The sequence below is a fragment of the Cibotium barometz genome, chromosome 19 (assembly GCF_041138505.1).
Source record: "Cibotium barometz isolate CiBa-2024 chromosome 19, ASM4113850v1, whole genome shotgun sequence".
Lineage (NCBI taxonomy): Eukaryota > Viridiplantae > Streptophyta > Polypodiopsida > Cyatheales > Cibotiaceae > Cibotium > Cibotium barometz.
The window spans coordinates 9,528,778-9,555,457 of NC_141064.1; the positions used below are offsets into that span (position 1 = coordinate 9,528,778).

General features: G+C 37.6%; 1 protein-coding gene across 2 annotated transcripts; it reads right to left on the reverse strand.

Moving 5' to 3' along the window:
* Positions 1 to 13,153: 13,153 nt before the first annotated feature.
* LOC147628208 (pentatricopeptide repeat-containing protein At1g15510, chloroplastic-like) lies at positions 13,154 to 16,234 on the reverse strand. 2 transcript variants are annotated; one of them, XM_086813263.1, is made up of 2 exons: positions 16,074 to 16,234; positions 13,154 to 15,933 (listed from the first exon to the last, which is right to left on the reverse strand). In XM_086813263.1, exon 2 carries the CDS (start codon positions 15,728 to 15,730, stop codon positions 13,502 to 13,504), a length of 2,229 nt encoding a protein of 742 aa, XP_086669389.1. In that variant the 5' UTR covers positions 15,731 to 15,933; positions 16,074 to 16,234; the 3' UTR covers positions 13,154 to 13,501. The 2 variants fall into 2 exon arrangements, with proteins under 2 accessions (XP_086669389.1, XP_086669388.1); XM_086813262.1 differs by having other exon boundaries at positions 13,154 to 15,914; positions 16,074 to 16,186.
* Between the last annotated feature and the right edge of the window lie 10,446 nt (positions 16,235 to 26,680).

A 26,680-nucleotide genomic window follows, 5' to 3' on the forward strand; every position in this document is an offset into this window, starting at 1 on the left:
AAGGATGGGCGTATATACAAGCTGGGGAAAAAAACCTCCTAAAGAGGGAAAAAGTGCCCCGGCGGTCCTAAGTGTGTTCACACACATCACTGCCTATATATATATGGCAACAAATCCCCCCTGGGAGTGATGGTGTGAAAACGAGAGCTGGCACTCATGTATAGGGGAGTGCCATGCCTGAAGTAGATCAGTCCACAAAGGGGAGCAAGCCTAAAGCTTTGCCGAAAGCTTCGAACTTCTCACGAGGAAGCGCCTTTGTGAAAAGATCGACGAGGTTGTCCTGTGTTGGCACATAGGCCAAGCTGATCTCTCCTGCTGAGAGTCTCTCCCTGACATAGTGATAATGCACCTCAATGTGCTTTGTGCGAGCATGAAAAATTGGGTTTCTTGCAACTGCCAATGCACTCTAGCTGTCAGTGAAGATAGAGGTGGCAGACTCCTGTCCAACACCCAAGTCAGCCCCATAAGCCGTCTGAGCCACACACACTCAACCGTAGCTGTGAAAGCTGCCCTATATACTCAGCTTCACAACTAGAAGTGGCCACAGTAGGTTGCTTCTTGCTCAACTAAGATATGCATGAGCTACCGAGCATGAAACAAAAACCACTTGTGGATACTCTTGTGTCATAGCAACCAGCCCAATCTGAGTCCAAAAAAGCATGTAAATCTAGCGACAACGATCCCTCCTTGGGATACAACAACCCAAGATGTATGGTGCCACTCAAGTAGCGAAAGATGCGTTTAACTACCTTCCAATGCTGAGACCCTGGGCTATGCATAAACCTGCTCACCTGTGAGACTGCAAATTGAATGTCTGGCCTCATAATGCATACATAAATGAGGCAACCAACAGCTATCTGATAGAGTGTGACATCAAAGTGATCTCCAGCATCATGAAGACTCAACTTCAAATCTGTCTCCATTGGAGTAGCAATAGGCTTGCAGTCTTCAAGGCCAAATCTCCGCAACAATGTCTCAATATACTTTGTCTGACACAAAGCAATACCTCCATCACACTGCTTAAATTGTATCCCCAAATAATGATGCAAATGCCCCAAATCTGACATCTCAAAAGAGGCATTCAAGTCAGCCTTAAAATCAGCAATATGACTCTCATTTGGTCCTGTGAGCAGCATGTCATCGACATAGAGAGCAATGATTAGATGTACATCATCCACACGTTTAACATACAAAGTGCTTTCTGTTGGACTATTCTGAAAACCATGTGCAGTCAAATATGCATGTATCTTTTCATACCAAGCTCGTGGAGCTTGCTTTAAACCATATAAAGCCTTTTTCAACCTGCACACTTTGTTTTCCTGCCCTCTTTGAACAAAACCACGAGGCTGCAATACATACACCTCCTCATGCAAATCTCCATTCAAGAATGTAGTCTTTATGTCCAACTGATGTACATTCCAACCATTATGAGCTGCCAATGCACAAATGCTACGAATGGTAGTCATACGACAAGTGGGAGCAAAGATCTCATCAAAATCAATGCCCTTTTCTTGAGCATAACCCTTTGCAACAAGTCTAGCCTTATAGCGATCAACACTGCCATCTGGCTTTCGTTTCAACTTAAAAACCCACTTACATCCAATGGCCTTTTTACCAATAGGCAAATCACACAAAGACCATGTACCATTCTTCATTATAGCATCATATTCACTTTGCATTGCAGCCAACCAATTTTTTGAATTTTGTGTCTCATCAAATGAACGAGGTTCTTCCTCTTCACACATACTAGACACAGCCAAAGCATAACAATCTAATGTATAAGAGGCATGCTGAAAACCTGAACGAGTACGACTAGTCATAGGTGCATCAATCTTACTATCATGCAAGGTTTGCACCAGCCATTTTGGCATACCTCTAGCCTGCTCATTTTCAGCCCTATCCTCATGAATTACATCCTGTAAATCTGCATCAGAAATAGGCTGATCTATGATGTTGTTCGAAATCTGCATAGGCTGAATATTTGCCTCATTAGGACTTACATTTGAATTCCCACCTGTAAAGAGAGGCAACAACGTATCAAATACATCCCGTGAGCTCACACCTATCTCTTTGGTACATGATAACAAAGGTTGCATAGCATCTTCCACAAAAACAACATCTCGACTAATCAAGATACGCTTTGATTGTGGATGATACAATCTGTAACCCTTGCTCTCAGCACTGTAACCAACAAAAATGCATTTGACAGCCTTATCATCCAATTTTCTGCGTTGTTGCATAGGCACTAAAGCATAGGCCAAGCAACCAAAGACACGCAAGTGACCAATAGAAGGCTTCCTGCCATGCCAAGCTTCGTATGGAGTAATAGACTGCAAGGCCTTAGTGGGACACCTGTTGAGTACATATGCAGCACACATGACAGCCTCAAGCCAAAATGCATGTGGCAAAGCTTGGCTCTTGACCATACATCGTGCCATCTCCATAAGTGACCTGTTTTTTCTCTCAGCAACACCATTTTGCTGAGGGGTATACGGCACTGTACATTGGTGTTTTATCCCACGACTAGCTAGAAATGCATCAAACTCTTTAGACATGTACTCCCCCCCTCGATCAGAACGGAGGGTGCCCACAATACAATTGGATACATTTTCAACCATAAGAAAAAACAGTTTGAAGCACAAAAACACTTCGAAATTTGCCTTCAGTGGATATACCCATGCATGCCTTCAGTGGATATACCCATGCATGCCTTGAGTAATCATCAATGAAAGTCACGAAGTCAAGTGTTTACCAAAAATGACGGAGTTTGCATAGGTCCACATACATCACTATGTACAAGTTGCAATTTGCGAGTGGCCCACACAGAACCATCCTTTGAAAACGCAGAACGCTGCATTTTGCCCAAAATACAGCCTTCACAAACATGTTTCAATGGTGCCTCAAGAGGGGGCAATGAAGCAACCATATCAAATTTCTGCCAACGCAGCAAACTAGCAAAGTTCAGATGACCAAAATGAGCATGCCATAGTTTTGCATCGGAAACTGCCTTTTCATCAGAAACTGCATTTGCTGAATCTTCCACACACTTGTCATAAGAATTGAGCCTATACAAGCCACGAAACAAGGTGCCAGATGTAATAATCGTATCACCAGAAGTCAAATCATGAACAGTACATCTGTCATCCACAAATTTGACTACAAATCCAAGTCTAGCAAGCGCAGAGACAGACAATAGATTCTTCTTTATCCCTGGCACATACAAAGCATCTGAAAGTGTGAAAGCGCTGCCATTTGTAGCAGTAAGCATAATTTTACCAATGCCCTTCACTGGGTAAGAAGCATTATTGGCACATGTGACAGTATTCCCATTAGAGACAGCCTCAAGACAAGTGAACATATCACGATGTGAGGTAATGTGCTTTGTAGCACCACTGTCAAAATACCAAACATGAGAGTCAACAGAAACTGTCAAACATGCATCATGTACAGATGGGTCATACTGGCAATACACGCTAAATGCCCATTCTGTATCCTGCACAACATTTGCAGAGTCTGTATTTGTAGAAGCATCCGCTATTGTGGCTGGATTTGACTCTTTCTTCTTTGCCTCTTTAGCCTTTAGCTTAGGGCAATTCTTAATGACATGATCATTTGCCTTATAATAGTTGCACCGGGTCTTTTTCTTGCCTTTATCAAGAGTCTTCTCAGACTTATTGTTGTTACCTATGGAAGGAGAAGAAGTTGCAGACCTACTAATAGGAGAAGAAGTTGCAGACCTACTAATAGGAGAAGAAATAGTGGAAGGGGTTGCCTTACCACTTCTTCTGTGCTGCTGGGCAACAATAAATGCTTGATCAACTGCACGCTACCTGGCCCTCTTTTGCTTGGACTGCACTTCTTGCAAGAGCTTGTTGACTAAAGTATCATACTTGACAGCATCAGGTCTGTCCTTAGCAAGAAGTCTCCATGTGGAAGCAAAAGTCTGATATGTCTCAGGTAAAGCATCAAGAACAGTCTGCACAAGAGAATGATCAGGAATAATCTCACCTGCATAAATCACCTGTTCTTTGAGATCTTTAATCTGAGCAAGAAAAACATTCATGTCATCATCTTCCTGCATAATCTTCAATTCTAGCTCTTTACGCAGGTAAGAGATTTTTGCCTCGTTACGACCTGCATAAAAACCAGCTAGAATATCCCAAGTCTGTTTTGCTGTTTTAGCTGAATGAATATGTGGGGTGATGTTACGTTTGACAGAAAGTGCAATCAAGGCATGAGCCTGCGCATCTTTACCATCCCAACGAGCTTGTTTAGCAGTGGGTAAAACAGCAGCAACAATAGAGCTGCTAGATCCTGCAACATCCTCAACAGATCCTACATCCACAGAACCTGGACGTACATCCATACCCTGCACAATGTTCCACACTCCTTTTGTAACCAAAACATGCTACATCATGTATGCCCAAAGTGGGTAGTTGCTGTCTCCATCTAGTTTGTCTTCAGCAGACAGCATGCGAAATACATCATTGCTGTTATTAGCCATGGCCACTGACTGAAACTGATGCAAAAGCTACCTGTAAAATGAAGCAAAGACTGAACAGAAGATAACTTGTGCTATGTAGCACGGTCCACAATAGAACACGTATGCCTGTTTTGCAAAAAACTGCACTGTCGAAATTTCTGCAGATAATGACGAAAACACCGGTGCAGAACTTGAAATGCAAAAACGGAGCCCGAAACAACCTCAGATGCAAATTCTGAGAACGCAAAGCCCTACGGGCCTATTTGCAGAGTTTAGGGACCTGCAAAAGTGCTCGTGAAAACTCACCTCAATCGGAGAACGTGAGTCGGAGGGTGCTGGCGGCGTAGCCCTGGGAGCCGATGCCTGCTCTGATACCAATTGTTGGAATTAGGATTGCAGGAAAGCACACAAACCTTGGAGAAGAAGAAGCAAGAATGCACACAACACAAAGTGTATTAGATTGTGTCAATGTACAAAAGATAAGTTAGCCCTAGAAGGATGGGCGTATATACAAGCCGGGGGAAAAAACCTCCTAAAGAGGGAAAGAGTGCCCCGGCGGTCCTAAGTGTGTTCACACACATCACTGCCTATATATATATGGCAACAGAATTCAAGGCAGTCTTGATTTTGCACTTAATCTAGATACATTACACTCTAGTTATAAAGTGAAAGGTACACTTCAAGCAACTAGGTAGTATAATTGCACTAGTGAGGTTAAGGATATAGAATCAGAAATGAATTTATTAAAGAAGAAGTGGACATTTCTAGTTACTCCATTGCAAGGTGTTGATAATATTTTAGGAATGTCATGGAGACATGAACATAATCCTCAAATTTATTACGATACTTGTACAATGTGGTTAATGAAAGATGATAAAGAAATTTATCTCAAGTGTCAAATAAAGGGTGAATTAGGTCCTCTCTTGACTCATGTCCAAGCTTGAAAATAGGATATAAAATAACTGTTATGAGAATATATTTTAAGCCCTCTTAAAAAATATTATTCTACCCTCTTAGAGAATTCGAGGATGCTTGGATTATCTTTGCGTCATGCTAAATTATGTTAATATCATGGGTGATACCATTATAAATATTAATACGTTTGGTGGATATTGACGTATGCTTAGGGTCTCCAATGTTTGTTTCAGTTTGGTGATTCTCGGGTTACTTACGCCTGGTAAACATGTGTGTTCGTATATACGTAGGGGTGATTCTCGGGTTACTTACGCCTGGTAAACATGTGTGTTCGTATATACGTAGGGGTGATTCTCGGGTTACTTACGCTTGGTAAACATGTGTGTGATGATGGTTTGTATGCTTATGGAATATTTATTTCACCAATTTATTGTTGGCTATTTTATAGGTGAAGAGGATTCCGAGGATTGAAGAGAAGTTGCACAAATTTATTAATTGGCACATCGTTTTGTAAACAAGCTTTGTATATACATGTGCTAGCTTGTGCACATTTTAATTTATTTTGTAAAAGCCCTAGTTAATCAAGCATATACTTGATCTTTAATATGTTTACCCAAGCCTCAATTTATGGGCACTCTATTTTTGAAAATACGAGAGCATCGTGCAAGGAAAAGAACCATTTTTGTATTTTTGGAGGCAATGGTCTAAATTGGAATAAAGTATCTCATAAATACTCGTGTGGGGGAAAATAGACCATACACACATAAGGGGGGATGATTTCACCCAATCTTGGAGCCAAATCTTTGTGAGCTAAGTATTTTATTTGTTTTTGAATATTTTGGTCATGATTATGTGATGTTTGATGAATTGTTTGAATTTAAATCAATTCTTGCAATTTATTTGATTTCTATCTCCCTAGAAATTCAGATCTGTGTCAGTGGTATCAGAGCTAGACCTAGGGAGAAGGGAATAAGAATTAAGTGGTAAAAAGCTAAATTCAAAGGTTTTTTGAAGGATTGCTTCTATTAACCAAAGGGCAAAAACCGGTAAACCACTTTCAAAAAACCATGAAACCACTCTATATTTGAAAAGCAATTTTGTTAGATTCTTAACCTCATTCTAATCCGTTCTGTATAGATGAAATCTATAATTGAGAGCAAATCCGGCTTAACTTTTGGATTGCTAAACCACTGCTGGAGGGAGAAATCTATAATGGACAGTGTGTGTATCTGCATAAGTTAATTTATGAGAATATATATACAGTCTGGGAAAAAATTTTAAAAATAGGGACTTAGTTAATTATAATTTTTTTTTCTTTCTTCCTTCCCTTTTCTATCCACGGGATCGGATTATTACCTCCAAGGGAAAAAAAATTATTACCTCTCTAAGGGAAAATTTTCTTTCTCAAAATCACTCGACGGGTGACGTTGTGCGTATTCAGGGAGGAGAAGGCGGGCTGATTTGCACCCGATTACTCAAACAAAAGCTTTGTTAAGCTTTTAATAATAAAGCTTGCACCGAATAATCAAACAAAAGCTTTGTTAAGCTTTTAATAATAAAGCTTTGATAAGCTTTATATAACAAGCTTTATATATATATATATATATATATATATATATATATATATATATATAAAATCCCATCTACACCTCTCTCTTTTTAGTGCATCCTTGTGACCAAAATTCAAAAGAGAAATTTCATAGTTTCTCTTAAAAAGCAAGTTTTTGTAATTAAACTTGCTAATAGGCTTTAAAATTTTATAAAGCCTATTCTCATCACTTCCAAAGAGAACCTTTCAAGAGAACTCATCACTTTCCACAAAAGGCGACAATTCAAAAAAATCTCAAATCTTTTAGAGGATGGAATCGAACCCATCATTTCGTGAAGTTAGCACTGCTATGGACCCGTGGAGGTAATAATCCATCATTTTCAATTCATGCTTTATTGAAAATTCAAGGGAAAATAAAAGGAAAATCAATTTTTATATTGTATAATGATGGTAGTTTGCATGATTTTATTTCAGAGAAAGCATTGAAAGCACTTAACCTAGATGCATCGTACACTAGTTACAAAGTAAAAGCTGCATTTCAAGGTACTAAGTACAACTGCACCAAGGAGGTTAAAGATTTAGAATTACAAATGGGTTCACTAAAAGAGAACATTCCCAGTTGGCACCTTTACAAGGTTTGGATGTCATCTTAGGTATGCCATGGGGACATGAGCATAACCCCATATTGACTATGACACCCGTACCATATGGTTAATAAAAGATGACCAAGAAATTTATCTTCAATGCCAAAACAAAGGTGAATTAGGCCCATTTTTGACTCATACTCAAGCAAAAAGAGCTGTACAAAAAAAGGAGAGGACATTTTTTATTTTTGTAAACCAGCTTACTGCCCAGGATGACTCAAAATCAAATATGTCTTATGACTCTTTCATCTCTAAATGCTCTAATTGCTTCATAGATGACTTACCACCTGGCTTACCAAGACCTCGTCCCCAAAAGACCATAAAATTGAAATAATTCCTGGTAGCTCACTACCATGTAAAGCTCCTTATAGAGTTAACATGCTTTAGTAAAAGGAGATTTAAAGGCAAGTCAAAGAACTATTAGATAAGGAATTAATTCGACCTAGTAGTTCTCCATTTGGTGCTCTAGTTCTTCTCGTTAAAAAGAAGAATGGTACATATCGATTGTGTATCGAGTATCGTGCACTAAACAAAATTACTATCAAGAATCGATATCCAATACCTCGAGTGGATGACTTGCTAGATAAACTTAAAGGAGCCTGAGTCTTTTAGCAAGATCGACCTAAAGTTGGTTATCATCAGATTCTAATGGATGAAAGGAGAAATGGACAAAGGAGATATCTACAAAACTGCCTTCAGGACCCAAACTAGCCATTATGAATTTTTAGTCATGCCATTCGGTTTCACTAATGCTCCAGCTACTCTTAACAGAATGACGAATATGATATTTTTGAAATATCAAAACTTTGTTGTAGTCTTTTTTGATGATATCTTAGATTTCAGTAAGAATCGTCAAGAACATGAACAACATTTAGAAAAAGTATTCTCACTTCTTCAAGAAAACCAACTCTATGTCAATCCTAAAAAGAGCAAATTCTTCCAAGAAGAAATTGAATATCTAGGACACATTGTCTCTGCTGATGGGATTAGAGTAGATCCCAAAAAGATCGAAAGCGTTACTAATTGGCCTAGACCACGTGATATTCACAAACTCTAATATTTTCTTGGATTATGTAGCTACTACAGGAAGTTTGTTAGAAATTTTACATATATTGCACATTCTTTGACTGAACTTCTGAAGAAAGCTAGACATTTTGATTGGACTAGTCAATAGGATCATTCTTTCGACGAGTCGAGAGTTGATTGAACTAGTCGATAGGATCATTCTTTCGCTGAACTTAAGAAAGCATTGACCCCCCATGCACCAGTTCTTACATTACCAGATTTTTAAAACGACTGTTCTTCATTGTAGTTATTGATGCTAGTGGACAAGGCTTTAGTGTTGTTCTTATGCAAGATGGACATCCAATTGATTATGAAAGTCATAAGCTTAAACCAGAAGAAAGAAATTATAGTACATATGACAAAGAATTAGTATAGTTGTCCATGCTTTAAGACTTTGGAAACATTATTTAATAGGATTTGAATTCTTAATTAAGATAGATTAACAAAGCATTCGTCCTTTGTTAACTCAACCATTGATCTCTGATCGACATATTAAATGGGCTTTATTTATCCAAAGTTTCCAACTCATGATTCAATATCAACTAGGTAAAGAAAATGTTGTGGCCAATGCTTTGAGTAGACATCCTAGTATTCACAACATTTCTGTTATTCAAAATCAACCATTAAGTCCTATGAGAGAATCCTATTATATAGACCCAATTTTTTTTAAAATTTGGACTAAGCTTAGAGATAATAATTGGAACCCTATTGGTGATTACTCATGCCATGGTAGTTATCTTTTCTTCCAAAAAATATTGTGTATTACACAACCTTTCAGACAATTCATACTGGAGGAAATGCATCAACCACCATACATGGGTCATCGAGGTGTTTCAGCTATCTTACAATTGGTATCTAGGGAATTCTTTTGGCCTCATCTCAAACAAGATATAGCAAAATTTGTGGTTGAATGTTCTATTTGTCTCGGAAGGTTAAAAGCTACAAATGTAAAACCCAAGGACTCCTTACCCCCTACCAATTCCTAATGATACTTGGGAACAAATATCCATGGACTTCATCACAGGTTTGCCTACTACATCGAGTCATAAAGATATGATTTGGACAATAATTGACCGTTTGAGTAAGCAAGCATACTTCTTACCTTGTAAGAAAACTTTGACTTCTCAACAAGCTGCAAATATGTTTATCAAACAAATCTTTGTACATCACGGCTTGCCAAAAGTCATTGTTTCTCACGACATAGATTCAAGATTTTGTAGTAATTTTTGGATCATATTATTCTCCAACTCAGGCACTAAAGTAGATTTCTCAACAGCTTCCCATCCGGAAACAAACCGATAAACTGAGATTACTAACAACACTATCTTAGATCTACTCAAAGCCTATGTTGCAACCTAAATCATGAGATAAGTACATTCATCTTCTCCAATTTTCTTACAATAATACTCCTTATTCAGCTACTAGTCGAGCACCTTTCGAAACTGTATATGGAAAACTTTTGCCTATTCCAGCAACCAGACTTTCTCCAATTTGCTTACAATAATACTCCTTATTCAGCTACTGGTCGAGCATCTTTTGAAACTGTATATGGAAAACTTTCGCCTATTCCAGCAACTAGACTTTCTTACAAAATTGAACCTGCTGATCAATTCACTATTGAATTTATGACCATTATGAATGACGTAAAACATTCCATTTCTCATGCTTAAGAAAAGTATGTTAAGCAAGCAAATCATAAACATAAAGCTATATCCTTTGAACTTGGAGACTATGTACTTTGGAAAATTAAAAAATATCGACTTAAAAGTGTTGAAAAATTCCTAGGTGTTAAGCTTGCACCAAGATTTTATGGATCTTTTAAAGTGATCCATAAAATTAATGATGTTACATATAAACTTGAATTACCTTCTCATCATTGGAACATTCACAATTCATTTCATGTTAGCTTATTAAAACCTTTCAAAGGACAACTTCCCACTCACAGTATATGAAGAATCACCTCTTATTGAAGGAGACCAAGAAATCTTACTCCCAGATACTATCATTGACTATCAAATTACACCAACTCGCACTGGAAACCAATATAGCAAATATTTAATAACTTTCAAAAATCATCCTCGTGAGATGAAGATACAAGATGGGTGCCTGAGAAATATTTTCGTGCTTTCCCTGAGATCCTCCATTCTTTTCAATAAATCGGCAATTGAGGACAATTGCAAACTCAAGCAATTGAGGACAATTGCAAACTCAAGCGAGAGGGAATGTTATGAGAATATATTTTAAGCTCTCTTAAAAATATTATTTTACCCTCTCAGATAATTTGGGGATGCTTGGATTATCTTTGCGTCATGCCAAATTATGTTAATATTATGGGTGATACCATTATAAATATTAATACGTTTGGTGGATATTGACGTATGCTTGGGATCTCCAATATTTATTTCAGTTGGTTCGTACGTAGGGGCGATTCGTAGGTTACTTACGCCTGGCAAACATGTGTGTGATGATGATTTGTATGCTTATGGAATATTTATTTCACCAATTTATTGTTGGCTATTTTATAGGTGAAGAGGATTCCGAGAATTGAAGAGGAGTCGTACAAATTTATTACTTGGCATATCATTTTGTAAACAAGCTTTGTATATACATGTGCTAGCTTATGCACATTTTGATTTATTTTATAAAAGCCCTAGTTAATTAAACATAGACTTGATCTTTAATATTTGGCAAAGCGTGATATGCTTTAAACCCAAGTCTCAATTCATGGGCACTCTATTTTTGAAGATAAGAGTGTCGTACAAGAAAAAACATCCTTTTTGTATTTTTGGAGGCTAAGGCGTAAATTAAAATAAAGTATCTCGTAAATAGTCGTGTGGGAAAAAATAGACCATACACACATATAAGGAGAGATGATTGCACCCAATCTTGGAGCCGAATCTTTGTGAGCTAAGTATTTTGTTTGTTTTTAAATATTTTGATCATCATCATGTGATGTTTGATGAATTATTTGAATTTAAATCAATTCTTACAATTTATTTGATTTCTATCTCCCTAGAAATTTAGATCCGTGTCAATAACTCATTAAAAATTAGCTCTACACAACACTATGAAATCTTTCCCCTTCATGTGTGTGGCATATTTCCACACATGAGTATTTTGGTACTTTTCATTCTATTAATAGGCCATAGCTTGCAAAAATACAAAAAGTGTGCTTTTCTTTCCACACAACACTCTTTTGCCTAAAAGAGAGAGTTCTATTAATATCAATTACTTGAGGCTAGGATAAAAGCTTTTTACACTTTACAAAATATAAAAGTTTTTTCCAAAGTCTATGCTATCTAAGCTTGTAAAAATAAATAAAGAGATGTGTATAAGCTTATTCAAAACTGTGAATGGCTTTCAAAACAATAATTTATATATATCCACCTCAATCTTCTAAGTCCTTCTTAATTATAAAATATCTAACAAATAATTTGATAAATCTAACACATACTCCATAGGCAAACAAACTATCACCACACATGTTTATCAGCCGTAAGTACTCCAAGAAACACCCTGCTATATAAATAGTCGTAATAAGTACTTTGAGAATCACCTTGCCATTCAAACTAACTGTAACGAATACTGGAGGCCCCAAATATACGTCAATATACACCAACAAACATACCATATTGCACTAAATGTTTTAATATTTGTAATGACATTACCTATGATATTAACATAATTTGACATGACACAAAGATAATCCAAGCATCCTTATATAATCTAAGAAGATAGAATAGTATTTTTAAGAGGACTTAAAATACATTCTCATAATAACAAAACTTTACCTCACCTCCTTGCTCTTTATAATTTGTGAGGTCCATGGATAAAGATTGTGCACATTCCATGTACCATGTATGCTTAGTTATCTTTCTCTTTAATTAGTCGTGCATTACTCCTTAACTATAAACTCAACTAGTTAATTTATTGAGTCAACTTAACTACCAAATGGTGTTCTTGATGCAACTACGGCAATTTGACAATGCTCCTAAATTTTCATAAACATATGTTGAAATAAGAGAGTCAAGCTTTCATGCATCATGTTAATTATCATTGTTCAAGGATGAAAAGGTCCCTCAAATAATGACATATTTCCAACAACTATGTCCAATCTACTGTATCCTCTTCCTCCACTTTTTCTACTCTAGTCTTTTAAGGATTAACATACATACGAGTTCAGTCCATGCATGCTATGTCATTCTAGCATCACCATTCAAGTAGAAGGAGCAATGGCAACTGCAGTTGCACTACCACCACCACTAGTCTCCACAACTACACTTAGCTCTTCCTCAAAAACACTGGCATTTTGCATGCTCCATCTTGGATATAATGGCGCAGCCATACCCTTCCCCCCGCCCCCCCCCCCCCCCCCTTAGGGCGGCTGCCGCCTTTTATGAGGTAATTTCCCTCCAAGAGCGGCCAGCCATGGAGGGAACCACTTTCTTTACCCTCTTATGAGGGTTCTGAGCGTGTACACTTAGCCTATGGCTGCTGTTTTTAACTAGTAGAAGGATCTCTTTTCTGTTTTTTTTAAAAAAAATGACACAGCCAAATGAGTGTCATTACAGAGATTTCCACATCATGTTTCAGTGTCACATCGGGTGTAATGATTAGGGCACACTCAATACCCAGCTTCTCACTGTGACTAAATAAGATATCTTTCCTTGCATCATCGGAAATGTCTTGTGACACCCAATGTAAACTGGAGACATAACCTTTCTCACTTATTTTGAGGAAAAGATCTTCCAAATGTCCATCATCCCCAACCAAAAATGAGTGCACAATTCTGGTGGTATCATCAGTGCTAGCTGTTTCCATGATTGTTTTTACATTCTCATTACCTCAACCTTGTTTGCTTCCTCCTGCAAGGTCAGCACCTGCATAGATGTGAGACATTAAAACATAAGCTCCAGCATGCTTTTCATCCAAACGGACTGCATGTTCAAAGGCCTGTTTTCCAAACTCCACACTTCCTGAATTTCTACAAGCACTCAGCACAGCCTGCCACACCACAAAATTAGGACAGAGTGGCATCTTCTTGACCATTGTTACTGCATTGTCTAATTGGCCTGCACGGCCAAGGAGATCAACCATGCAAGTAAGGTGCTCAAGAGTTGGAACAATGCCATAGTCTTTGCTCATGGCCTCAAAGTATGTCTGGCTCTTATTAGATAGACCTGTGCGACTGCATGTACTAAGAACAACAACGAAGGTGACCAGATTTGGCTTTATATTTTCTCCAAGCATTCTGTCAAAAATATGAAAAACTTTTTCACTTTCTCCAAGCTGTGCATATCCTGCCATTAGTGCAGTCCACGAGACTACATCTCGGACTGGAAGTTTGTCAAATACTTGCTGTGCTTTGGTAAGCCAGCCACATTTGGCATACATATTGATCAAGGTGTTGCCAACAAGGTCTCTTCCCAATAACCCCCGTCTTTCAATCTCAATATGTATTTCTCGGCCCTTGTCCTTGGCTCCTATGCTGCCACAAGCTTTCAAGATGCAAACAAATGTGACAGCATTCGGGTAGACACCCTCGAGCTGCATCTGTTCAAAAGACTTGAGTGCTTCCTCGCCATGGTCATATTCAGCATACCCTGTGATTAGTGAATTCCATGAGACAACATCTCGAACTGGAAGTTTGTCAAACACTTTCTGTGCTTTGGCAAGTGAGCCACATTTAGCATACATGTCAACCAAGGTGGTGCCAACAACAGGGTCACTTACCAACATACCCTTTCTTTCAATCTCAGCATGTATTTCTCTGCCCTTGTCTGTGGCTCCTAAGCTGGCACACGCTTTCAAGCTGCAAACAAATGAAACAGAATTTGGCAAGATGCCCTCGAGTTGCATCTGTTCAAAACACTTGACTGCTTCCTCATCAAGCCCATGTTCAGCATACCCAGCTATTAGTGAATTCCACGAGACAACGTCTCGAACTGGAAGTTTTTCGAACACTTCCTTTGCTTTGGCAAGTAAGCCACATTTAGCATACATATCAACCAAGGTTGTGCCTACAACAATGTCTCTTTCCAACAATCCCTTTCTTTGAATCTCAACATGTATTTCTCGGCCCTTGTCTCTGACTCCTATGCTGCCACAAGCTTTCAAGCTGAAAACAAATGTGAGAGCATCTGGAGCGATACCCTCAAGTTGCATCTGTTCGAAACACTTGAGTGCTTTCTCACCATGCCCATGTTCAGCATATCCTGCAATCAGTGTGGTCCATGAGACTACGTCACGAATTGGAAGCTTGTCAAACACTTTCTGTGCTATGGTAAGCGAGCCACATTTGACATACATATTGATCAAGGTGTTGCCAACAAGAAGGTCTCTTTCCAACAACCCCTGCCTTTCAACCTCAGCATGTATTTCGTGCCCCTTGTCTATGGCTCCTATGCTGCCACAAGCTTTCAAACTGCAAATAAACGTGACACTATTTGGGAAGACACCCTCGAATCGCATCTTTTCAAAACACTGGAGTGCTTCCTCACCATGCCCATGTTCAGTATATCCTGCAATCAGTGCAGTCCAGGAGATGACATCTCGTGCTGGAAGCTTGTCAAAGACTTGCTTTGCTTTGGCAAGCAAGCCACATTTCACATACATATCAACCAAGGAGCTGCCAACAAAAAGGTTTCTATTAAGCAACCCCGTTCTGGAAACCTCGGCATGTATTTTGAGGCCTCTTTCCATGTCTTTTAGCTGTGCACAAACTTTCAGTAAGGCCACAAAAGTACGCCCAATGGGATGTACCGAATCATCCTTTTGCATTTTCTGGTATAGGGTGAAAGAATGCTGTGGCTTCCCACATTTGATATAACCAGTGATGAGGGAATGCCAGGACCACTCATTCCGATACACCAACCTGTCAAACACCTGCTGAGCAGCATGCATGCTTCCGACTTCCACCAAGACCCGGATGAGGTAGTTCCCCAACGATCTATGAGCTTTCAGCCCACTTTTGCACATATAGGCATGCAAGCGTCGTGCATGTGCTTGGTCTCTCTCCTTCCTGCACTTGTGCAGAATGCATGCAAAGCCCTCAAGGGAAGGCAGGGGCATCATCGCTTGTTCCAAGGAGGGCAGTGCCTTCTAGAAGAAGTTAAGCATCCTCCAACCACGGCCAGCACTGTTCTTCACTTCTTCTTCTTCTTCTTCTTCTTTTTGTGGTTTGTGCATTCCTTCTTGCCTTGGCAACCCAAGCTGGATAGCACCAAGAGTCCATCCATAGCGACTCCCGGCTTAGAATCTGGGACCATTGGGCTTGTCTGTAAAAAAGGAAAAACACCACACACACACACACACACACACACAATGACTGTCTGTAACACACACACACACACACACACACACACACAGAGGCAAGCGAGACAGAGTAACTAATCAACAGAGCGAAAAAGGGACTTACTTTGCTCTTTCTCTTGTTCCACCACTGGAAGGGATCCTTGCACAAGCTCTCGGTCCGTGCTCGCGATATCTGCATCTCCACGACATGGCACGGCAGAAAAATTTTAATATATATACACAGACACTCTATACTTATAATAAAATTTTAATATATACACAGACACTCTATACTTATAACAAAATTTTAATATATACACAGACACTCTATACTTATAATAAAATTGTTCATCTTATATATATATTGTACTTTTTTCTTTTGATATACTACTGTCCCTTCTAAGTTATGTTTTTAAAAATTTATGTTTATCCTTTGATATACTAATCTCCCTTCTAAGTTATGCTAAATTTCAAATCTTTTTTTTAGTAATCTATAGATCTTTTTGCTATCCATTATGTTTTGTTTCAATAAATATTAAATCAATAAAAAATCAATCATCATTTGTGTCAATCGCTTAATAAATCCAATTGATTAAATATGTGTGTGTGTGTGTGTGTGTGTGTCTATTTTTTATTATTATGACTCTGCTAGCTTTTGGATAATATTTTGAATATAATTATCTCAATTTTACAAGATTTAGTTTGGATTAATATACACGATATTAATTCTCCTCTAATCTTTGAAAATCAGACAATATGCGCTTAAGATTTGTAGGTAGCCACTTTAGTTCGTAGTCTTCAATATGCACACTAATTCTCCTCTAATCTTTGAAAATAAGATAATATGCCTTTAAGATTTGGACCAATGTTGAGGTCAAAGTGAGGCTAGGCAACCACTTCAGTTCATAGAGTTCTTTTGCTTAATTGATAATAAGCTTGAGAAACCTAATTGTGGCAATGTCATAAAATGTTATATCATCATGTAGGTAAGACATATCTTTAATGATTTCTTACAAGGGTCCTTGGGTGATTTCTAGTGCACAAACTCTTTGGATCTGGCATTGAAGTTCGCAAGTTGCAACTATGGCACCCTTGCATATGCTTTAGTGTGTAGAGGGTCTTCAACATTCTAAGTATGGCATTTTGTTTGAATAAATGATTACGTGCCACCACATAATGTTCTTCTTCTAGTGTGGTGTTTCCTTTGGTTTACTGTGTTGTGGCTTATGTGTTTGTTTTTACATCACATCTAAATCTTCATCATCTAATGCATTATCAAGGAGAGTATCAAAGAACTTTAAGGTGGGAATATTAGACACATTAAGAATAAAAAGAATGAGATTAGTTTGTTTTGTTTGTAGTAGAGTTAGTGTAGGGATTTCTTGTGCATTAGTGGTGCCATGGCCTTTAATTAAAGTAGAAGCTTTATCAGTCTTCTTTGGTACTTGGTCTTTATCCTTGGATGTGAGTAGCTCCACACTTTCAAAGAAGTGTTCAACATCTTTAAACAAGGTATCTTCCTCATCTTCATCGGGGTATGCTACGCATGTGGTGGTATCAAAGGAGAGAATGATATCTTCCTCATCTTCATTTGTTGCTATGTATGTAGGAGGGAACGATATCTTACTCATATTCATTGAGGTATGCTATGTATGTGGTGGTATCAAAGAGAATAATGCCTTCCTCATCTTCATTCGAGTACGCTATGTGTGTGTGGTATCAATGGAGAATGATGCCTTCCTATGAGGTTGGCAACAAGTAGTTGTTAGTAGATATGATGGAAGTGATGTTGTCATGGTCCACTGAGTGATGCCTAGTAGCTCTCTCCACCCTTGTACTTGGAGCCATTGGAAGCTTCTCCTCAATCTCCTCATGATAGGTCTTTGGAAGTTGGTTGGGTTTGAAGTCTTTAGTTCACTCTAGCTCCAAGATGGCTTCATCCTCATCTCATTAAGGACTGCAGTGTTCGATTCTCAAGATGAGCTTGCTTCTTTCAGACCCCGACTTGAAAAACAAAAAGAAAAAAGTTCACTCTAGCTCCAAGATGGCCTCATCCTCATCATTAAGGACTGCAATGTTTGTTAAGATTCGACACCATGAGTTGAAGTTTAGCGTCATGGGATGTAGGGGGACCTTGAAGATGTATTTAAGCATGGCTAAAGTGATGTCGATGTGGGAAAAGGTAATGGCAAGTGGTTGTTGTGCATATGAATTTATGTGCTTAGTTAATCCTTGTATGTAATTAGGCTTGAACTCATCTTTGAGTCACTCAAGGTAATGGGGTGGTCGAAACCACCGCTTCAAATCTAGGACGAATTCATTTGCACAATTAATGATGTGTTGTAAAAATGGAAGGGTTACTGCAAAAATGAAAGGGTTATTGTAGAAATGAAAAGATTATAAGGATTGAAGGAGACCTTGGAGTATGCAAACACTCACCTATCTCCATGGTTTGTGTGAGCACCCAATCCAATCATTCTTCCAACTCCTTTGTTTTTTAGGTGGCTTTTGGTAAGGTGGACATAGTTTTTGTCAGTTGCTCATGGAGTAAGGTGGATATAGTCTTTGTTAGCTACTCATGGAGCTTCTTGACTAAATAGGGTTTGTTTCATGATGAGTGAAAAGAATCTTTCCACTAGCCAAGCATAGGTTTTCTTGATTTTAGATATCTCCATAATAGTACTCTACCCAAGCTAGCTCCAATGGACCATATGGATGCATGTTCTTTGCACTTATGTTACTTGTGTTCTATGTAAACAGTTTGAATCTCTCCATAATAGTACTCTGCCCAAGCTAGCCCCTATGGATTAAGTGGACTATGTTCGTGTTACATCTAGTCTGACATCATGTGTTAGGACCATCAACAAATGTGGGGATGTAAATGTTTGGATTAAAAATCTTTTTACTTGGACTGCTATGCCACACCCGATTCTAACTTATCCTTCTTGTTAAGCTTGGTGGTTTTAAATTTTTCATTGAGCACCAGCAAATGATGTAACAAATTTTAAATATGTGAAGCCTAACATTGACTTGAGTGTCATTATCTACAATCATCGGCCTTGTTGAGATATCATTCTTAACTAGTGCAAATATGGATAACATGCTAGGATGACAGGTTCACACTTATGCCACTGGCATGGTTGGTGATATTATACGTGATAGGTCGCCAATGGTTCACTTTGTGGTTTACTAAAGTTATGCCATAGATAGTTATAGCGCCAGCTCATGTAATCAGGTTCTCACTATGGACTGACCTTGTATGTTTTAGTAGGAGAGTAATTTCCCTAGTAGTATGTACTCTTATCTTTATGCTATGGTTGTAGAGAAAATAAGAGAATAGAAGAAAATTCAGCTATCCATATCTCTTGTGTTTATGTGCTAGCTCAAGATCACCCTCTACCTTTCATTCTTTTCATGGTATCAAAGCGCCAGTTTACATAAATATCTCAAGAGGTAAACAAAGATATCTTTCCCTTTGATTTGGAAGAAAATATTTGTAGATATAGCTGGTCAAGAGCAGCATGTAGGCACAATAATAAGTTGTATTCATACCTTGAGCACCCTTTGCGGTGATAAAGAGGGGGACTGAACTGTTTGGCTTTGACAAACAATCGCTAGCTTAAACAATCAATACAAGTGCTCTCATCAACTTCTTCAAATCACATATTCTATAGTTCATCAATCATTTGTTTGCAGGTTTTTCCAATCGTCTAATTGTACTAGTTAGCTTCTCTAATCACTGTATAGAGCAATCACTCTGCTTTACCAATGGCTTCTTTAATTGGCCAATCTAATTGTCTAATTGTACTTTTTCAATCGTCCGATCGATCATCTCAAATCATCCAGTTGGTGATTCTCTAATCGTCTAATCGAAGCCTCAAGTATAATTGTCCCGATCCAAGATTTTAAAATCGTCCAATCATGCCTCTCTTCGATCGTCCATTCCTCTACAATCATCCAATTTCACCTTCTTCAATCAGCGATCCAGGAGTCCAATTTCACCTTCTTCAATCAGCGATCCAGGAGTCCAATTAATGATTTCTCATGCAATCCAATCATTCAATTCTCATCTCCAATCAATGATTTCTCACACAATCCAATCGATAATTTCTCACATAATCCAATCGTCCGATTCTTCATCTCCAATTGTCCAATTGGAGACTCCAATCGGCGATCTAACTGAATTTTTTCAAAAACCCTTCACAAATTTTATCAGTACTATGCTGACTTCAACTCAAGCTTTATTCTAGCATCTTTCCTTCTTCGATTCTCTAGCAGTCAGGTATAGCCTGTTAACAACTCTATAAATGGTTTGTTTGGCATTCTTTCCAAAGAGGATAAATTGGATAAGTTGAATTACTATCTATAGAGTTTTATGGTCAGAAATGTCCTTGTTGCAAAGGGATTATGAAGTCATGTCAGTGGGCTGACAACCCACCCTGGTGCAATTTCTCCTACTACTCCTCAAAGGCATTAGGGCTAGTAGATCCAATAACAAGTTCCTCAAATTACTATTGACTAAAGAAGATGGGATTCTCATGATGCTCAAGCTTTGGCATTGATTACCTTGTTAGTTAAAAGGTCTATTATTTTGCATATACACTCTTATAGAACATCCATGCTTGCTTGGAACATTCTAGAAATTATGCATCAGGCTAAAAATGATGTAAGGATTGTCTATCTGAGAAGGAAACTTGACAATGAAAATATGTAAGAAAAGGAGTCCATGAATAAACATTAAACAAAACTAGAGGACTTGAGAGAACAACTTCTCAATATTGATGAAGTCATTCCTGAAAAGAATATGATTAACATCACCCTTAATTCTTTGCCTAAATCTTATCTAGGTTTCAAAACTTCCCTCTATCTTTCATTGAGAGGTAATGTAGCCCTTCTTACCTATCAGGAGCTTGTAAGCTTACTGTTGTAGGAGAAACAATCTAGAAAGAATGTTTCTTTAGGAATGATCAAGCTTTAACAACCAAAATAAGGGCTAGAAATTTTAGCGGAAGACCAATTCTAATAAAACTTCTGAGGCTAACGGTGATTTTTGAATAGCCAAAGAAGGTTGCTTGCTAGTATTACAAAAAGCTCGGCCATGTAATTAAAAATTACTTTAAACTTCAAAATAAAGAAAAGAAGACGTTAAGGGTTCCAATAGTTCTACCTCCAAATATAAGAGTTCTAAGAAAGAGGACTCATCTAATGTCATTGTATATCAAGACTTCTCACTTATAGTAATTTATAGTTATAATCCTAAACATGATGCATGCCTCAGTACAACTATTATTAAGAGTTGGTATCTTGATAGTGGTGCCTCTAAGCACATGCCAAACATGTGGAGAATGCACAAAGTGATTACACTATTACGTGTGTCAATAATGTCTCTTACCTTGTCAAAGGTACTGGTGAGATTGTTCTCACTACTATTAAGGTGAGGATCTTTGTCTTGGAAATGTACTTTTTGTTATAGGTATTCACAGAAATCTCCTTTTTGTGCTCACTCTAGCAAGGGGTTTCTTGATGTTGAATTTGCAGATTTATCCGTGAGACAAAGTACAAGATAAATAGATCATGATTATTGGATCATTAACCACAAGTGGTTTGTATAAATTGGACATGTATAACAAGTGCCCATGTTCACACGTACTTAGTCCTTGGCCCCTACATTTGGCCATGCCCATGGTCCCCTTTTGGCCCTTGGGCCCTTTACACAATCTTGCCCACAATCCCCTTTGGCCAAATGATAGTGCTCTAGCTTTGGCACTTTATTACATACTAGGGGAAGTTGAAATTTGGTGAGAGATAGAACTAGTGATGAGGTGAGAAAAAGAGAAGAATTCACACGTGCATTACTTAATTAATGTGTTTAACCTATGGTAGATCAAAGTAAATATCCTTGAACATGATTACAAGAAAAGTCACTAATCTAGAGTGATTAGTGTTAACACATGCTTTCAACCTAATGTTGCTTTTATGGCAAACACTTCTAATACAATAAAAGATACCCAATTGTGGCATGCTAGGTTTGGTCACACTTCTATTTAGTGGTTTGATGCTTTTACAGTAACATGCAATGTTAGAGGATCTTCCTCACCTTGATCCACCACTAAGATATATTTATGAAGGATGCATCCTCTAACATGAAATGCTAGAGGATCTTCCTCACCTTGATCCACCACCAACATATGTTTATGAAGGATGCATCCTCAGCAAACTTGCTCCACAAACTTTTCAAAAGAATGTAGTAGAAAGAGCCGATCACAAATTGTAGGTCATACATAATAATGTGTGCACTGCAATGCAGGCTACTTCTTAGGGAGGAGATTTATATTCTATTACATTCATTGATTATAGCAAATTCGGTTGGTCTTACCCCATGAAAGAAAAATTAAAGCTATTTTCAACATTTTGTTGCTATGGTTGAAAATGAAACTAGCTTAAAAATTTAAACTATTTGGTTAAACACAAGGGAAGTATATATATCTAATGTATTCAAAAAGAAGGGGGGAATAAATATCCAATGCATTCAAAGATTTTTTTGGCACAAAAAGGCATTAAGCAATCAGTGTACAAATCCTTATACACCATAGAAAAATGGTTTTGCTAAGAGACGCAACATGACTGCCATGGAGATGGTTAGATGCATGGTTATAGGTTAGCAGCTTTCATAAAAGTATTGGATGGAAGTATTTCTATGTGCAAATTATGTGCTGGATAGGTACCCCACTAAAGCTTTGAATACTATCACTCCTTATAAGGCTTGGTTCAATAAAAAACGTAAGGTTGAACACATGCGTGCTTTTGGTTGTTTGGCATATACACATGTGCTAGCACAAAATGTTCATGATAAGGTAGTGAAATGCAATTTTGTTAGCTACTACAATGCTAAAAGAAAAGGTTATCACCTCTATAATCCTCTCACTAAGAAGATAATTGCTAGTAAGGATGTTTTTTTTGCAAAGGATTCTATCTATCCATTGATGGAATTAAATAAGCATGCTTTTGCAAATTCTGCGAACATGTTTGATGGTTTATTACCTGTGCCTACCCATTGATGGAATTAAATAAGCATGCTTTTGCAAATTCTGCGAACATGTTTGATGGTTTATTACCTGTGCCAATATTTGCTAATTCTCAACAAATTTTGCCTACTGATCCTTGTTTATAACAAGGGGGAATGCTTAAGAAATTTATGCACCAACTTTAGATCAACTGGAAGATGCAATAAATGCTGAAAGATCAGTGCATAGATAGGTTAGAATCACCTTGCAGGATAGCAAATTGTTTGCTCCTTTGTAGAATAGAACTAGATGTAGTGCTCAAATCACTTCTTTTAGTAGTAGATATTGCTGAGTTTGCATTTCCTTGTTCTCTACAAGATGTAGATGAACATAAGTCTTTTGTTGAAGAGACTCAAGAAGATCCAAATTGGGTGAAAGCTATGCAAGATGAAATTCATTCCATTCAGAAAAATGGTACTTGGGATTTACTAAATCTACCACTTGGCAAGGAAGTTATTGTTGATACTAAGTAGGTTTTCAAGGTCAAGAAAAAGGAAAATGGATCTATTGATAGATTCAAAGCCAGACTTATTGCAAAAGGCTAGGCCTAGCAAAAAGGGATTGATTATGATAAAACTTTTATCCTCCACTTCCCTTATGACCACTATCTGATTTCTTATTGCTTTGGTAGTCCATCATGATGGAAAATGCACCAACTCGACATCAAAACAACATCCTTAAAGGGTGACTTGTAGGAAGAATTTTATGTGAGTCAACCAACTAGATTTGATCAAACTAGTCAAGAATAGAAGGTATACAAGCTTTATATGGTTTGAAACAAGCTCCCAGACCTTGGTAGCTAAAGATTCATGCATATTTGATTGGACATGGATTTCAAAATAGTCTTATAAAAAGTCCTTTATATGTGAAAAAGGATGGATTTGCTTGTTATCATTCTCTATGTAGATGACATGTTGGTGACATGCACCAATGAGGATAACATTACAACCTTTAAGGTTGATCTTGCCTCAAATTTTGAGATGTTAGATATTGGTCTTTTTCACTACTATTTGGGCATGCAGTTTATACACCAAGGTGATGGTATAGTCATTAAGTAGTCAAAGTACATCGAGGCATTGCTCAAGAGGTTTAACATGGAATTTGTAAACCGATTTCTACACCAATGAAACCTGGTGTAAAACTTAGTTTGTAGGATGCCGGTGAACCATTCCACATAACCACTTATGATCAAGCTATTGGTGGATGCCTAATTTATTTATGCAACTCACAAGGCTAGACATCTATTATGGTGTGTCACAACTTTAAAAAATTATGCATTTTCCAAGAACTAAGCATTGGCAAACAATTAAGTGTATCTTTTGATACTTACAAGACACTCAAGATCTTGGATTGTTTTATGCCAAGGGGGGTGATGTACAACTGTAGGACTTCAGTGATTCCAATTGTTTTATGCCAAGGGGGGTGATGTACAACTGTAGGACTTTAGTGATTCCGATTGGGTAGGAGATTATAATACAAGATAATCCACATTTTGAAACTATTTCTTTCTTGGCTAAGTAAGAAATAACCAACTGGCAACCTTGTCTTGTGAAGCTAAATATAGAGCAGCATTCACTGTGGGTAGTTGAATGTGTATGGTTGTGAAGATTGATGGAGGATCTTTGTGTCCCTTTTTTAGACACCCCTAATCCTATTCTCACTAACAATCAGAGTGCCATGGCACTTTCCAAGAATCTTGCCTTTCATGCCAAGATCAAGTGCATTATCACTATGTTAGAGAGAGAGACTCCATGTTGGAGAGATCAATCTGATCTATTGTAGTACACATGATAATGTGGCAGATATTTTCACTAAAGTCTTATCACATGAAAAGTTTGAGGCCTTCCACAAAGCTTTGGGTCTCTTCCCTTTTAGAGATTGATCTGTAATCTTTGTAAACCTTGCATTTGGACATGTGCATTGTCTATTGTGTAAATTAATCAGATTAATCAAGCTCTTAACTATGGACTCTTCTCTTATGTATAACTATGCAAAAGAGAGCTAAAATTCTTCTTAATTTCATGAGTTTTGTGGGTTAATTTGGTGCATTATTACATTAAAATGTACTCTATGCACTCCTAATCAAAATTTTTAAAGCTCACATCAACCCAAAACCAACAAATTTTATTTTTTGAGTTTTTTTCACTCTTTATCTTAATAATCACTTCCTTAATTAAAAAAACTCATCCAAATAGTGTATTCAGTGAAAATTTAGAGTTTTTCATGGTTTTTTTGAAATTTTTTTGTGAGTAAGCTAACTAAAGTGCATGCTAACACTCTATTCTACTCCAATGCAACAAAAAACTTATTGAAAATAGAAAACTTAGCATCTAAACTCTATATTCAAAAAAACAAAAAAGAGAAACTTTCACTAAAATGCTTCCTACTGCTTAATGTGATGCAAATATTGTATTCTAAGTATAGATTAATGTAATGCAAAATTTCACTAAAATGCTTCTTGCTACTTAATGTGATGCAAATGTTGTATTCTAAGCATAGATTAACCTTTGTGGATGCTACATAAACCATTATAACCAATTTAACAAAAGCAATAAAGTAAGCTTAATCGTATTCTTTTTAAAATAAAAAAGAGATCAAAATCACCACAAATATCCATCAAACCAACTCCTTTTTTTGGAAATCCAATACTAGAGATAATGAGTGACGTGTTATGCATAAGTTTAGAGAAAAACAACAAAAAAAAAGCCAAGGGATTGCTCCTAGATCGGTGCCAAAAATGTTATGGTCTGATTTGACACTGCTATAGAAACACATTCATAAGAGCTTACCTCATGAGCTACAACCATTATTGGGGATGTTTCCAATGGTCGAGCTTGAGCACATCACTTCAAGGGCTCCACACATCTGAGGTGGATAGTAGTTTTCATCGTCGGCTCCTGTGGGCATTGTCACATTGCCACATTAACACCACACTGAACTATGGTCCTCTCACCTCAAATCACTCATACACACTCACTAATATACATTTGAGAAGGTAATTAGAAAGAGGATTTGCAAGAGTAAGATTGTATTGCACAAGGGGAGATAATATCGCATTTTTAGAGAAACTGACTTATATACAAGGCCATATGTGTTCACACACACTTAAACTATGGCCGATCGAGCACCCAAGGCTCCTAAGTGGCCTATTGCTTATATAATGCTTAATCTCAATACATGCATGAAGTACATTCATAGGGAATCCATTCTAACTTGTTTGCAACATTCTCTTGGTGTGGGATTGCCATAAATATTCTGCTATACCATTTTTCAGTGCTTGACCAAGTTGTAGATTTGGACACCATTTCATAGTTTGATCACACATGATTTTGGTGTCTTTGTCTTTGTTATTTGATGTAAAATATATAGTGGAAAATCTTGTTAACCCTAAAATAGGTTAGCATTGAGCAACTTCTTATTTTGTTGCAATTTCTCGAGGTGGTCTCATGGTTTCAATGTAAGTTCCATGCCTTCTTCCAATTTTTGTCTAAGTAGTTCTTTTGACAGCTTCGGAGATTTAAGATTTTATATTATTGTGTGCTTACATGATGCGATTCACCAACATCTTAGCTTTATTGAATTGTAAGCCACCATCACATCACCACCACTAGTTACCCCCCATGTTCTCTTCACCTCTCCCTCTTCCCCCTTCCTTTTTTTCTCCCCT

What these genes read in the sequence shown, in the direction of transcription:
- LOC147628208 (XM_086813263.1), bottom strand. Translation starts at nt 15,730, where the DNA reads ATGATGCCCCTGCCTTCCCTTGAGGGCTTTGCATGCATTCTGCACAAG.